General features: G+C 39.4%; 1 protein-coding gene across 3 annotated transcripts in view; it reads left to right on the top strand.

The window, feature by feature from the left end:
- rab28 (RAB28, member RAS oncogene family) overlaps positions 1-16,815 on the top strand; it is a 129,151-nt gene that overhangs the window by 88,013 nt on the left and 24,323 nt on the right. For all 3 annotated transcript variants that reach the window (XM_063043422.1, XM_063043424.1, XM_063043425.1), the window contains exons 5-6: positions 2,100-2,203; positions 13,179-13,256. In XM_063043422.1, the coding sequence (XP_062899492.1) occupies positions 2,100-2,203; positions 13,179-13,256 (182 nt within the window). The remainder of the gene's footprint in view (positions 1-2,099; positions 2,204-13,178; positions 13,257-16,815) is intronic.

Consider the following 16,815-nt stretch of genomic DNA (forward strand, 5'->3'; position numbering starts at 1 on the left):
TCAGTCATTGAAGTTGGATCACTTCCTGCAGACATAGTCACACTTCTCATCTATTTTCAGTTTTCATCTTTTACACATTTATATTGAATTTCTTGGCACACTCAACATGAGGAAACTGGATATACAGGTTAGTAACGGATTAAGAAGTGACGTAATCCCAAGCAAACAATATAATTTCAAAGACTATTCCTGTATTTCTAGATTTAGTTTGTCTTCCCCAAAAATTACTGGAAATGCATGTTGATAATAGTGCAGCAAAGTCAATGTGTCACCCCTGAGACAAACAGAGAATCTCCTTAATGGGATTAAGGGATTCAGAAGGACTGAGATGGGAATGGGCGTGGGGTGATGAAATAGAATTGATTAAGAGATCTGTTCCAAAAATGGAATAAAGAGGGAATGCAAGGTTCAATTTAAAAATATACAAAGGAAAAGTAAAAAAAAAAGTAAGAAACTTCAAATTTATTGTTTGAAAACTTACCTGAATCAATCTACCATCCAGAGGAATAAGATTTTGTGCACATTTCTTAATTTTCTGAGCAATAAAAGTGGACTGGCATTCTTTAACAAATATTATATAATTACCTAGTTAATTACAAAACTTATTTTTCAGGCATGTGTTTAATGGTCAATTAATATGCATTTGCAGAAATGATAAGAAAATTGGGATTGAGTAAGATGTTAACTGTGGGGATAATGGTAAAATAACGTAGATCAGCCAGCAATGTTTAGCATTTTGGAACTTGTGAGATTTATTTTCTTGCTGCAAGTTTCTGGTCATTCAAACACAGTTGTTTTCACTTCCAGCAAGATCTTTTTAAGAATGACAAGCATCAAGGAGGATCACATTTTTAAATAAAAATGAGTAATTGTCATTCCTAATGATTGACACTTGGAAAGTTGCTTCTGCTTCAGAGGGGAAGGGGAGGGAAGAAAAGTAATATATTTTAAAGAGAAACAGATGCCCTTGTTTTTCAACATAGTCTTTATTCAAAGGACTTCTGCAATATTTCCCTTAATCTTTCCACTTACGCTCTGGAATAAATGGATAGGCTAATGTGATGTCAGTTAGAAGATGGGTAGAGCTTAGCCTTTGGATGAAAATGGTAACCCAGAGACAAATTGTTCCAGTGTCACACTGGTCTTGAAAGGTATTTTTTTTTCTCTCATATTTATAAATGAGAGACTATAAAATCTGCCAAGAATAATCTGGTGATGACTAAGAATGTTATTTTTCTTTTAAACAATGATGTTTTAAAACGGTTCCTTCATACATTGTTTATCATAACAGTAACTTTAGTTGTTTCTTTAAAATCAACTCAAAATTGTGATGTCACAAATGAAAATTTTCTTTGTGGCCATTCAAAATCAATCTCATTTAAAGTAACTAAAATTCATTTCTGGAAAAATTTAAAGCGTATTACTTGTCAAATATGTACTGTACTGACTTTTTTTTTAGTAAAGTAAAATACATAGCGATCTTAAAAATATACTACTGGCATTGCTGTGTCCATGCAAAAACGTCATTTCAAAAGCCACTTAAAGTTCCATCAAAAAGATGTAATACACAGAAATTGACAGAGATTATTCAAATTTGGGGGTAGAGATTTTCTTTACGTCTCAGCAAAAGAATGATTTGGACTGGATGTAGGTAGCATTTGAAATTCTGTTACCTTTTTTTAAACTAGTTTGATCCTGAATGAATTGCTCTGGATCAAAAAATCCATAACTAATGAAAAGTCCAGGCTAGAATAGCCTGTCTGTAGGCTGAATGGCCTGTACCTATGGTGTACTTTTCTAGTATTTAATATCTGTGATTTTTCATACTTGGAAATGAGAGCTTTTAAAATGGACATGCGTTATTTTAATTGTCATTAGCTCATGTACTTTGATGAAGTGATATTTTGATTCTGATAATTACATTTGTGGGAATTATGCTTTCACATTATCCTGATTATCAAGCAAGCAAAATTATTTCTTTTATAGTCTTGCACAATCATACACTAAACTATGCTACGTTAATGAAATAGACATCTGTTTAATTCAAAAAAAAAATGTTTGTTGAAGAATAATCAGACTGTCTTTTATTACTCCCATAGTTGACCTGGAGCACATTCGAACTGTGAAGACAGACAAACATCAACGATTTTGCCAGGAAAATAACATCAGTGGTCATTTTGTCTCTGCCAAAACTGGAGATTCTGTGAGTTTGAATCATTTCCAACATACAAATCTGTTGTAACATCTAACTTTGACTGGAAAAATTAAAGTAGTTAAAAGCTATTTAAAGGAGATTGAGATTAAATCCAGATATGCACTAAGTATGAAAGACAGTGCTAACTAATTAATGTACAGATTATTTATTTGCAATGTTATGTGACAAGATAGTATATTTGTGATTACCCAGATGTTATTAGGCCTTAACTTGCAGGCAGATGTTATACATAAATTCACAGTTTCTCAATTTATGCTTTTTCTTCTCTGCTAATTTGCTGGTTGCACTTCAGCATTTAAATCCCTATGTCCAGTGGTGGAGTACATATCTGTGGGAATTCCTTACATTAGGGAATCTGCTATTATTAAACTTGGTAAAGAAACTCTTCATTTGTTTCCATGAAGACAGATCTAAGAATTTATTAGAATGGGAGAAATTTATGCAGGAGTAGGCCATATGGTGCCTCGTCCCTCCTCCGCTCTTCAAAAAGATCATGGCAGATTATTTTATTCAGTGCCACTTTCTTGTGTGAACATCATATCCATTCATTCTCCAAATCTTCAAAAAGGTATTTTTTTTGGATTTATTCAGTGACTCAGCCTCCTAAGTGCAAAGTTCCAGATGTTCACTGTCTTCTGGTAAAGTAGTTCCTCTTGTCTTTGAGACTGTAGGTTCTTGGTAGCCGACACCTCGGTCAGGCAAAACATCTGTCCTTAAAGTCTTATAAAACTCTGATATGTTTCAGTGATATAATCTTTTGTTAGAATCAGGTTTAATATCACTAGCATATGTCAAGAAATTTCTTAGCTTAGTGGCAGCAGTACAATACAATATATGATAAATATATAATAAATTAAGTATATATATATATATGTACATTAAATAGTTAAATTAGAAACAGTAGTGCATAAACAGAAATAATGAAAAAGGGAAGTGGCGTTCAAGGGCTCAATGTCCACTTGGAAATCAGATGGCAGAGGGGAAAAAGCTGTTCCCTAATCGCTGAGTGTGTGCCTTCAGGCCTCCTTCCTGATGGTAACAATGAAAAAAAGGCATGTCCTCCAAACTCTTCCAACCTAAAGATTCAAAGACCTGGTCATTTAAACGCTTCTCAAAGCATAATGCCCCCAAACCCAGGATTTTCTTTGATGAATTCTTATTGAAAAACAAAACTTTTTTTTTTGCGAAATCCTTTTGACTGTTATTCTGACTTTGGTCATAGAATGCAGGGGTGGAGTACCGGCAGCAACAGTGCCAGGTCCACTGAACCTATTTCAATGGAGAGGTCTTTGAGCAATATGCAAGTTTCTGTTCATTCAGTTATACCTATGAGAATTATTTGAATTAATTGCAATCTATTTATAGTAATGGTTGATTTTAAATATTTTAAACATTACAATCTCTAATTTTATTCATTTTTATGTCTTCATAGTATGATTAATATTTCATATTGTTAATATTTTTGAATGCTCATGCATGGCCACAGACGTTTGAAGTCTTCTGACAATTCTAATTGGAGATGAGACCTGGCATGGTTTAGCATGCTGTCAAAGTATCTTTGGGGCAGGAGATGCTGCTTTCAGCAGGAAGGCCTCACTAATCAGGAGACAGATTTAGGGAAACATTACCAAATATCGGCAAGTCCTCTTAGGTGTTCCTCTGGATCAAAGACTTACGTCCTGGTGGTGTGACTTTTGAGGTGGATGGTAATGCCAGGCAACCTCAGACTCTCCCACAGATAGAGTACAAAATGGCCCAAAGGGCAGGCTGGTATATTGTTTCTGAGTGGGTGCATTCACCTGACACTTAGAAAGGACTTCTACACACCCTTATGTGTGCTTAAGCTTCTTAATACCATCTCAAGAGCATCTTTTGAGCAATGGGACAAATTGCAAAGAATAATTATCTCTTGAGAAGACTTTCTGCCTGGTAATCTGCTCCAATATCAATGCTCCGAATAGAGTGTTTCTTTCAAGACTCTGTTGTCTTCCCAGTACAATTGAGTAAGAGGAACAAGGGCTTTGATGCAGGGTATTTTGGCCTGTAAGGATAGATTGGTTTGCTTAGCCTCCTGGTGAAGTTTGTGAATTGGCCTTGGTGGTAGTATTCTCGTGCATGTTGCATATCCGGAAACTGAGGCCGGACATGGTTAACTTGTTCAGTGAAGTTTTTAAGAGGATGGGCCTTATAGCTAACATCTGTAAGTCTGATATTGTATGCTTGGATTTTCAGAAGGCCTTTGACATGTGCTGCTCATGAGGCTTCTTGACAAGGTAAGAACTCATGGCATTATAGAAAAGATACTAGCATTGTTGGCAGATTGGCTGACTAGCAGGAGGCAAATAGTGTGAGTTAAGGGGGCATTTTCTGGTTGGCTGCTAGTGACTAGTGGTGTTCTGCGTGAGTCAGTGTTGGGACTGCTTCTTTTCATGTTATACGTCAATGATTTGGATGACAGAATTAATAGGTTTGTGGCCATGTTTGTGTATGCTACGGAGATAGTTGGAGGGGCAAGTAGTGTTGAGGAAGCAGGGAGTCTGCAGAAGGACTTCGACAGATTGGGAGAATAGGTAAAGAAGTGGCATATGGAATATAGTGTAGGAAAGTATGTGAACATCTTCACCTGCACCTCAGTGAGATCCACACTTGCCACAACACTGAGTTTTTCTTCCGTCTCCGCGCCCTCTCTTGAAAACCTTTGTCTGGTTCTCTGCTTGCTCTGGATCTTTTTTTCTCTAACTGTCAACTAGACAGCAACTGGCTCAATTTCAGCATTCCTCTCTCCTCCTTGAACCTTAACCCCTTTGAAAGCACTGCCATCCATTCTGTCTCTGCATCAATCTCAACCTCACCATCAAACCCACAGACAAAGGGGGTGCTGTTGCAGTGTGGTGGACTGACCTCTGTCTTGCGAGGCCAGGTGGCAACTTGCAGACATCGCCTCCTACTTACCCAATGAAAAGGACCCTACTCTGGATCATCAGGCCACTGTCTCCCACACCATCATTAACCTCATCAACTCTGGAGACCTCCCATCCACTGTGACCAAGCTCATAGACCCCTTACCCCACACTGCTCATTTCTATCTCCTACCAAGATCCACAAACCTGAATGCCCGGGTGGGCCCATTGTCTCTGCCTGCTCCTGCCCCACTGATCTTGTGTTTGTATACCTCAACTTCATTCTATCCCCCTTGATTCATTCCCTTCAACCTTCATCTGTGAGGCTTCATATGCTCTTGATCTCCTCAACAACTTTCAATTTCCTGGCTCTTACTACCTTGTTTTCACCATGGATTTCCAGTACCTATACACTTCTATCCCTCATGAAGAAGGCCTTAAAGCACTCTGCTTCTTCCTTGACAAAAGACCTGACCAGTTCCCCTCCACCACCCACTTTCTCTGTCTGGCAGAACTGGTCCTCACCCTCAGCAACTTCTCCTTCAGTTCCTCCCACTTCCTCCAAACTCAAGGGGTAGCCATGGGCATCTGTATGGGCCCCAGCTGTGCCTGCTCTGTTACTGGCTAAGTGCAGCAGTCCATATTCGAAGCCTTCCCTGGTAATGCTCAACTCTTTCTGCACTACATTGATGGTTGCATTGGTATTGCTTCATGCACCCATGTTGAGCTTGTCAATTTCATCATCATTGCATCCCATTTCCATCCTGCCCTTAAGTTCACTTGGTCCATTTCTGACACTTCTCTCCCCCTTTTCAATCTCTCTCTCCATCTCTGGAGACAAACTGACTACTGATATCTTTTATAAACCTACCGATTCCCATGGTCACCCTATCTCCTGTAAAATTTCTGTTCCCTTTTTTCAGTTGCTTTGTCTTTGCCGTATTAGCTTTCCGTTCCAGGATATCAGAGATGTCCTCCTTCTTCAAAGGTTGGTGTTTCCATTCCTCCACCATTAATGCTGCCATCACCTGCATTTCCTCCATTTCCCGGATATCTATGTTCACACTATCTTCCCATCCCCTTAACTGATAGTAGTCCTCTTGTCCTCCAACCACCCCATGAGCCTATGCATCCAACACATCATTTTCCACAACTTTTGCCTTCATCTTTACCTCCTCCCCACTCTCTGTTTTCTGCAGGGATTCCTGCCTGTATGATTCCCTTGTCTATTCATCCCTCCACACTAATCTCCTTTCTGGCACATATCCTGCAAGAGAAAGGATTGCTACAACTGTCCATTCACCTCCACTCTCACCTCCATTCAGTCCTTTCAGGTGAGGTAACACTTCACCTGTGCATCTTTTGGGGTCGTCTACTGTATTCAGTGCTCCTAATGTTGCATTGGTGTGATCAAACGTAAATTGGGGGACCGTTTCATCAAGCATCTCTGCTCCATACGCAACAAATGGAATTTCCTGGTGGCTAGCCATTTTATTTACTATCCCCTTTCCCATTTTGACATTTTGGACCATGGCTGCCTATTTTGCCATGGTGAAGCCTACTCTCAGAGTGGAGACGCAACACCTCATATTCTGATAAATATAGACTCCAACCTGATGGCATGAATATTGATTTCTCCTTCCAGTAATTTCTTTTCCCTCCCTCTTCCCTCTTCTTACCTCTTTTATCACCTTCACCTGGTGTTTCTCCTCCTTCCCTTTCTCCCATGGTCCATTTTCCTCTTCTTTCAGATTGGTTTGTCTTTGACCCTTTGCCTTTCCCACCTGTCACCTCCCAGCTTCTTTCTTCACCCTCCTTGCACCTAGCTGGTTTCACCTATCACTTCTAGCATGGCTTCCTTCCCCTTCCCCAACCCCACTTTTTTATTCTGCCATTTTCCCCCTTCCTTTAAAGTGCTGATGAAAGGACTCAGGCCAAAACTTCAACTGTATATTCATTTTCATTGATGCTGCCTGACCTACTGATAAACTGCAATATTTTCTGTGTGTTGCTCTGGATTTCCAGCATCTACAGAACCTCTTAATTGTGTGGTCATGCAACTTGGTACAGGGAATATATGCATAGGCTATTTTCTAAATGGGAAGAAAACTCAAAATCAGAGGTGCAAGGAGACTTGGAAGTCCTCATGCAGAATTCCTAAAAGGTTAACTTACAGGTTGAGTCGTTGGTAAGGAAAGCAAGTGCAATGTAATCATTCATTTCAAGAGGACAAGAATGTAAAAACAAATATGTAATGTTGATGCTTTATAAGGCATGGGTCAGGCTGCACTTGGAGTATTGTGAGCAGTTTTGGGCCCCTTATCTAAGAAAAGATGTGCTGGCATTGGAGAAGGTCCAGAGGAAGTTCACGAGAATGATTCTGGAATGAGGCAGTTAATATATGAGGAGCGTTTGATGGCTCAGAACCTGTATTCGCTGGAGTTTAGAAGAATGGAGGGGAGGTGGATCTCATTGAATATTGAAAGGCCTATATAGGATGGATGTGGAGAGAATATTTACTATAGTGGGGGAGTTTAGGACCACTGGGCACAATCTCAGAATACAGCGACGTACATTTAGAACACTGTGGAGGAGGAACGGCTTCAACCGGAGGGTAGTAGATCTGTGGAATTCATTGCTACAAGGTGTTTAAATGTACGTCGCTCTATTCTGAGGCTATGGAGACCAAGTTATTCGGTAGACTTAAAGCGGAGGCTGATGGGTTCTTGAATAGTCAGGACATCAAAGGTAGGCAAAGGCAGAAGGCAGGAGAATGTGGTTGAAAGGGATAATAAATAACTTGCCTATGATGGAATGGCAGAGCATACTCAAATGACAGAATGTCCTAATTCTGCTCCTATGTCTTGTAGTCTAATAGTTTGATAAAAATGTAGAGAAAAGCTGCAGTAGAATGGGGAAGTTTCAAGGTGGTAGTGGCATTTTCCTCAGTTCCATCCTTCTTCATTCGACTTGATTCAATAAACCTAACTTGGCACAAGCCCAAGAGTCAGAGGAAGTTGCTGCTCCACTCTAAAGTTCCTGAGCAAGTGACTATCAAAGGAGTTGGCTTTGTTGCTGGTGGAGAGCATAGCTGTACAACATAGCACGTATTGTACTACGTGAATGACAACATCTGTAACAAAACAAATGTAACAGTAGTCCCCAAACTCTAGTCGTTTATATTTCTGAGCTGCATTAAAGAACATAAGAAAAAGGAAAAGGAGAAGAAGAATATTCTTGTAATTTCCAACCTAAATAGCTTTCTCCTTGTGTGCCACTCAAATGATGCATAAAAACGCCAAAATACTGTTGAACCTCAGACCCAGAAAAAAATTGAGGGATTTAAGCACTTATTATTTTACCTTTTTTTCAGATTGAAACTGGAGCATTTGCTTCATTTTCTTTGTGAGGAGATGGCCAATAAGATGGTAGCAATATTCAATCTGCAAAGGACATCAGTTAACGTGTAACAAAAGTGAAATAGTATTGATAAAGGACTGAGGTCCTTTAACATCTGCCGGACGATGCTGAGGATGTTCTACAAGTCTGTGGTGGCCAGTGCTATTATGTTTGCTGTTGTGTGCTGGGGCAGCAGGCTGAGGGTAGCAGACACCAACAGAATCAACAAGCTCATTCGTAAGGCCAGTGATGTTGTGGGGATGGAACTGGACTCTCTCACGGTAGTGTCTGAAAAGAGGGTGCTGTCTAAGTTGCATGCCATCTTGGTCAATGTCTCCCATCCACTGCATAATGTACTGGGTGGGCACAGGAGCACATTCAGCCAGAGACTCATTCCACCGAGATGTAACACAGAGCGTCATAGGAAGTCATTCCTGCCTGTGGCCATCAAACTTTACAACTCCTCCCTTGGAGGGTCAGACACGCTGAGCCAATAGGCTGGTCCTGGACTTATTTCATAATTTACTGGCATAATTTACATATTACTATTTAACTATTTATGGTTCTATTACTATTATTATTTATGGTGCAACTGTAACGAAAACCCCGGGATCAATAAAGTATGACTATGACTATGACTATAAAATAAATCGAAGAGCCGGGCTCGGGCTCGTCCAAAAGCTCCTCAGTGGCACAAGGCAACATCAGTGCAGAAGAGATGGCTCGTGGTGGAGGAGTTAAGAAGACAGGAGGAGGCAGAGCGAAACGCCAGGGCTGTTTCAATGGCCAAGCAGGATCAATGGACTAATCGGGAGAACCTGGAAAACAGCAAACTTAGCTGGCGTGACATCTGGGAGATGGGGGGATCTCGGCTAAGTTTTGTCATCAGAGCCACTTTTGACCTCCTACCCACACCCCAGAACCTGAACCAGTGGCGGGGAGAAGACCCCGTTTGCTCTCTTTGTCAAGCACCTGCATCACTAAGGTACATTTTAACAGGATGCACCACGAGCCTCACCCAGGAGCGGTACACTTGGCGGCATAACCAAATTCTCAGACAGCTGGCATCAATCTTGGAACAGAGGCGAATCACCACAAATGCTCTCCCACAAACATCGGCAGGAAATGTCCACATCACACGATTTGTACCAGCAGGCCACCCTCCAGAGCACCATATAACATCAAAAGATGTAAGCATTCTGCAGGTTGCTCGGGATTGGAAAATGGACGTGGAATTGGTAAAAAAGCTTGTGTTTCTCCCAGACATTGCGGCTACAACACTCCGGCCAGACATGGTCCTGTGGTCCACAACAGCCAAGCTGGCATGTGTTGTGGAATTGACAGTTCCATGGGAAGATGGTGTCAAAGAAGCTTATGAGATGAAAAAGACAAAGTACTCTGAACTGGCAACTGAAGCTGCCCAGAATGGCTGGAAGACCAAGATTTTCCCTGTAGAAGTGGGATGCAGGGGATTCATTGCTACATCTACGACCAGTCTATTGAAGAAGATGGGGGTGAGGGGGTCACTCCCTCCAACAAGCAATCAAGTCCTTGTCAAATGCAGTAGAAGAAAGCAACAATTGGATTTGGATTAATAGGAAAGTCAACAACTGGGCTGCAAGATGAAGACAGGAGGGTATGGAACTGAGGGGGGTGTATCTGGGACGCCAGGTAGCATCCTTGAACCCTCTGGAGACGTTGCGGGCTTATCAACGAAAAGTCAAAGAAGGAGGGTGCCCACCTGATGACGTACCTCCCCTCCCTCCTTGTCACCACTCCAAGCCCACTGCCAACATCGAGAGTGCCAATTTACCATAGGGATTGAAACATCAAGTCTTAGTAGCTCTACTACTTTAATAAAATTTTGTCAGATTGAATGTTTCAGAATACGAAATTCCAATTATGTAGACCAGCTATTCATAGTTCATAGGTTCATTTATTATTATCAAAGCATGTATCCATAAACAACTCTGAAATTTGTATCCAGATAGCCATGAAACAAAGAAAGAACATGAAAGCCACTCAGAGAAAAACATCAAAACCGCCCCTTCCCCACACAAAAAACTAACAGAACATCAACTCCCAAACACTCTTCCCTCGCACAACAAACCAGAAAAGGAACAGGGGATAAAAAAACAGAATATAATACCATTAGCATGAAAAAGTCCACAGGTCCATAAATGCAGTAGATCAATCCATAAATGCAGAAGTATGATATTGTAAGGTTCTGCACTAAGAAGCCATACGGAATGGTGATTGATAGTCTATCAAACCTACCACCTCTTGGATGATGCTATATTCAAAAAGAGCTGACAATATTCACTTTTAGCTCCTTTAGTGAGCAAGCAGAGACCAGCAGAACACCTCCATTTTTGATCTAGGAGATATGGAAATCTACTCACCGAGCCTATTGGATTTTTACTATACTGTGAAGAAGTCTTATTGAATCTGTATCTGAAAGAGTATTTTCTTTGCATTTTCTGAATTGTTGTGACTAACAAAATCTACATTTGTGAGATTGTTCCAATACTCTTAGATATCTATTCCTTTTGTCCATGGACTGTTAAATTGAACAATGATGTGTTTTGGTCTCCTTCCTTTCGTTATCTATCTGTTACCACTTGCTGCCATCTTCTTTAACTGTGTACAGTAATCTTTTTCCAAGCTCCAGATTGTAGCTATATATTAAGGTATGTGTTTCGTTATTATTGGGTAGGAATTCACTGTGCTCTTTTGCACTGAATGTCATCTCCAACAGAAGGCCCAAAGAATGAAATATAGCCTGGAGCCTTATGATCATTGTTTGAGTGAACTCTTATTAACTGTCTCACCAATAACAGACTCAGGGTAAGTTCTGAATGTGAAGGGACAGAATCAAAAAAGTTAGTGTGGAATCAGGAGAGCACTCCTACATGTCATTCTGACTTTGTGGGAATAATATAAGAATTTCTAAACTTCACCTCTGTAGCCTTTAGGTTCTTGCTCATCACAAACGAGTTTCTGATGGAAGTCTTAAAATAGACATAAGGACATTCATTTACATTTATGAGGTCTTACTCCTATTTTGCCAAATGCCCTGACCCATTTGACTGTTTCTTTTGACATAGAGCATTCTTTGAATGTGAACCACATTATGCCTGGTTTACAGCTGTTAGATGTGTGCAATGATGTTCAATTTTCACTCCTATCTCCACTTTCTAACAGTGGAATTAAAGGATTATTCCCTAATGTGGATTGATAGCTCTGCATCAGAATTACAAGAGTTTGAAGTCAGATTAAGTGGGATATTTTTCTTTTAGCTAATTTCCAATTTTGCAAATTGACTTTTGGGCAATTTATTTTTACATTGCAGTCTTAATATTACTGTGAATCTTTGCATAGTTCATTATTTTAATTTGCAGATTAACTAATGTTTACCATAAGTCATTAGTGTTAGTATAGCAAGATCAGTACTGTAATCATTGTCCACCAGCCATTATTTTGCATGAATTACTATTTAAAGCATACATCGTCCAAAACATAGAAGAATTTTAAATGAAATTATGTTGCAGATCTTATGCTTTTCGTCATAGAGGTCATGTTTGTCTTTGTTAATAACATGGGCCCTCCCATGCTTTCCATGAATTTGTGTTAGAATTGGTAACACATGAGAGATAAAGGTGGTTTTAAGATGCAGGGAAATGATGAATTGGAGGATGGGATAAAGGAAAAGCTCTGTTTACTATTATAACATTTGTCATTTAATCTCCACTACCTTCCACCTAACATGGACCTATATCTCTCACCCTCTCACCCCCTCACCCCCTCACCCTCTCACCCCATACCTACCTACCAAGAATATTCAGTTTCTTTTTGTTTATTTGCAATAAATAGAGCAGTTTAACAAGAATCAACCATGCATGCACTAACTATTTCTACAATAGAATAAGACCAATGCATTTTGCTAAACACAAAACTTACTGTTTCTGTGGAACCTAGTGACAATGTATTTGTTTCAAAAGTAACCGTTCTTTTTCCAGCACTGAATCTTTCATCACTTCCAAGAAGGATTGGTACAGGTCAGCAATGTGAACGTTACATGTTGGGCTAATGTCATCAAATCAAAGTTCATTCTTTCAGCAACATTTTTTTGTATGTCAGCACACTGGCCATTCCTTCACTGATAATGGGAGACAAAATCACATGATTTTCCATGTCACTAATCATGGAAGAACTACATCATTAGATAACCAGTGGTTGAGAGCCTATAATATGGTCAAGGCAAACATTTGCTCTTGATCAGAGAAATGTGGAACTTTTTGTCAACATTCTGAAAGTTTTAGTTATGGTGCCCAGTAGCACAGGCAGTTGGAGTTGTCATAGCTCACTTTCAATATATAAATGTTATTAGAATTTGTGAGCAAAGGATACACATTTCCTATTTTGAATTCACAGAAAACACAATTACTAATTCAACAATACTTTCATATTTCTGACATTTTTATCTGGTGATTTTTATTAAGGTGTAGAAAAAAAATAATTGATATATAAATATAAAATTTTATACAAGGATGTGGGTAGATTTGATTAAATATTTACTCATGTGCAATAGAAAAGAATCTGATGATTTTTGACATATTTATATTAAACTTGTTTCTGATGATTTAACCTGTTCTATTTTGCAGGTATTCCTCTGTTTTCAAAGGTTTGCTGCAGAGATTATTGGTATTAAACTAAATAAAGCAGAGATTGAACAATCACAGGTATTGAAGATGAATAACTGAACCCTCTTGCTTTCATTAAGATATTACAAATCTGATAAAGATTTAATAATTTTAATTGAAATAACAAATATTTTGGTGAATCTTTAAATGCTATTTCAGATTTGGTTGAGTGCGTACGAGAAAATGCTCTTTTCCCTGTATAACTAATATAATTTAAATTCATGCACAGACTTTTGACGTTGCTGGTAAGTCCACCATTAATTGCCCATTCATAAATATCTTTAAGAAGTTGGTGATAAACTGCCACTTTAAACCACTACATTTATGTGGTCAAGATGCTGTTAAGATAAAGCCACAATGAAGATTAAGGAGTATAGATTACACCTCAGTCAGGTCAGTATTTGACTTGAAGATGGTAATGTTGGTATGTACTTTTGGCCTTAATCTGTACTGTAGAAGACTAAGGATAAAGCATCTTAATTAATTTCTGCAATGCATCTTGCTAAGATGTGAGTTCGTTAAAATATTCTACTTATCTGTACAGAACTCAAGTACTGCATTAATTTCTGTATGGAACAGAGTAAACGAACAGGAGCTGGACATTCTCATTGCTGACTGTTGGTGCAAGTCCAAAAACAGCAAAAAGAAGCTATGCAAATCTTTATACTTTTATTTAATATTCAATGCCATTTAATAATCTTGCCTGTTAAATCGTGTTTCAAAGTTTACAACTAGTTTAAAAAAAAAACTAGCCCCTCAAATAATTGTAGCCCTGCAAATTCAACCTGCAAACTGCACTCTTTTACAAAAAGATGGGAATCCATTACAAAGGGAAATCAATCCAGACTATTCCATATTAATGGGTTTTTAATAAAAGATGTGGTTCTAATAGATAGGAGGAAACCTCTAGTCTCATACTTGGATGAGATGTTGATTTTAGCTATGTACTACAGTGACAAGCATTTACTCCCAAATAGATAGATTATCCAGAAAGTTGGAGTCCATAATGATAAGATTCCCTGCCTTTCTAAAAGCCCATTAGCCTTCCTGTGATTCTGATGGTCCAGACAAGCTGGCTCTGGAAGGCATGGGGGTGGTCAGTCATTTTAACTCAGCTTGACCTCATTATACAAGAAAGAGGAGTGTGAGAATGAATTGGCAGAATCAGCACCTTAGTTTTGGATGACAAATTATATAGCTGTTTAATTTTAATCAAGTAATTTCTTATCACCAGTAATGCATTTTTAAGCTAATAAATTTCTTTGAATGACAGTTTTCTCCCTCTTTCATCATATTTAACTTATCTCCTCTCCTTCTATCCTCACTACCTCCTCCTATCGTACAGTTTTTTTCAGAAAGGTGGGTGGGTGGCCAACTGGTTAAGAAGTATATTTGAATCTTCTAGGGTACATCTCTCTTTGTTGTTGTCCAACATTTAAAGAAGTATTTGTCTTCCACTCAAATTAAATTGACTTTATATCTTACATCTTTCAAGTACTTGAGGAGTAAAAATATTTACATTACATCTCCATCTAAATGTGCAATTTATAGTAATTTGTAATAAATGGTATGTACACCAGGACAGTCAATACAGCATAGGAATACAATTGTATCAGCATGAATTAATCAGTCTGATGGCCTGGAGGAAGAAGCTGACCTGGAGCCTGCTGGTCCAGGCTTTTATGTTGCAGTACCGTTTCCCGGAGGGTAGCAGCTGGAACAGTTTGTGGTTGGGGTGATCCATTGGGCCCTTTTTATGCACCTGTCTCTGTTAATGTCCTGAATAGTGGGAAGTTCACACCTACAGATGTGCTGGGCTGTCTACACCATGCTCTGCAGAGTCCTGTGATTGAGAGAAGTATGGTTCCCATACCAGGCAGTGATGCAGCCAGTCAGGATGCTCTCAATTGTGCCCCTGTAGAAAGTTCTTAGGATTTGGGGGCCCATACCAAACTTCTTCAATTGTCTGAGGTGAAAGAGGCACTGTTGTACCTTTTTCACCACAGAGCTGCTGTGTACAGACCAAGTGAGGTCCTTGGTGATGTGGATGCCGAGGAACTTGAAGCAGTTCACCCTCTCAATTCCAAATCCATTGATGTCAATAGGGGCTAGACTGTCTCCATTCCTCCTGTAGTTCACAACCAACTCCTTTGCTTTAGCGACATTGAGGGAGTGGTTGTTTTCTTGACACCACTGTGTCAGGGTGATGACTTCTTCTCTGTAGGCTGCCTCATTACTATTTGAGATAAGGCCAATCAACGTGGTATCGTCAGCAAATTTAATTAGCAGATTGGAGCTATGGGTGGCGACATAGTTATGGCTGTACAGAAAGTAAAGGAGGGGAGTTAGGACATAGCCCTGAGGGACAGAGGTGAGGGAGCCCATTTTCACGACTTGCCGGCGATCTGACATGAAGTCCAGGATCCTGCTGCACAAGACAGGGTGAAGGCCGAGGTCTCTGAGCTTCTTGTCTGTTTAGAAAATGGTCTATGTCCTTATTCCTTCTACCAAAGTACATGACCATGCAATTCCAACACTATGTTCCATCTGCTACTTTGCTGTTTTTCCTTGATCTCTCTAAGTCCTTCTGCAGATTCCCTGCTTCCTCAACACTACCTGTCCCCCACCTATCCTCATGTTAACTGCAATTTTGACCACAAAGACATTAATTTCACCATCCAAATCATTCACTGACTCTCCTTTGTCTATCCTGCCTGTTATTTCCTCAAAGAATTCCAACAGATTTGTTGGACAAAAATTCCCCTTAGGGAAACAATGCTGAATTTGGCCTATTTTATCATGTGCTTCCGTACCCCGTTAGCCTTTCTAACCACTGATTTTAGGCTAAATGGCCTATAATCTTTTTTCTCTATCTCCCTCGCTTCTTAAAAGAGTGGAATGACATTTGCAATTTTCTAGTTCTCTAGAACCATTCCAGCATCAAGTGATTCTTGAAAGATCATTACTAATGGCTCCACAATGTTTTTACAACGCTGGGGTGTAGGCCATCTGATCCAGGTATCTTATTTACCTTCAGAACTTTCAGCTTCCAGGCATCTTTTCCTTGTTATTAGCAACGGTACTCCTACCGCTGAGACTCTTGAATTTTTGACATACTGCTACTGTCATTCTTTGTCCCCCATTACTATCTCTCCAGCATTATTTTCTATGGTCTGATATCTATTCTTACCTCTCTTTTACTTTTTATATTTCTGAAAAAACTTTTTCAATCGTCTTTTATATTATTGGCTATTTTACCTTCATATGTCATCTTTTCTCTCCTTATGGCTTTTTATTTGCCTTCTGTTGGCTTTTAAAAGCTTCCCAATCCTTTAACTTTCCACTGATTTTTGCTGTATTACATGTGCACTCTTTTGCTTTTATGCTGTTTGAATTCCTTTGTTAAACATGGTTCTGTCATCTTCCCTTTAGAATACTACTTCTTCTTTGGGATGTATCTGTCCTGTGCCTTCTGAATTGCTCCCAGAAACTGCAGCAACTGCTGGTCTGCCGTCATCCCTGCTAATGTCCCCTTCCAATCAATGTTAGCCAGCCCCTCTCTCATGCCTCTGTAATTTCCTTTGCTCCTCTGTAGTAC

The sequence above is a fragment of the Mobula hypostoma genome, chromosome 3, assembly GCF_963921235.1.
Source record: "Mobula hypostoma chromosome 3, sMobHyp1.1, whole genome shotgun sequence".
In the NCBI taxonomy this organism is placed as follows: Eukaryota; Metazoa; Chordata; class Chondrichthyes; order Myliobatiformes; family Myliobatidae; genus Mobula; species Mobula hypostoma.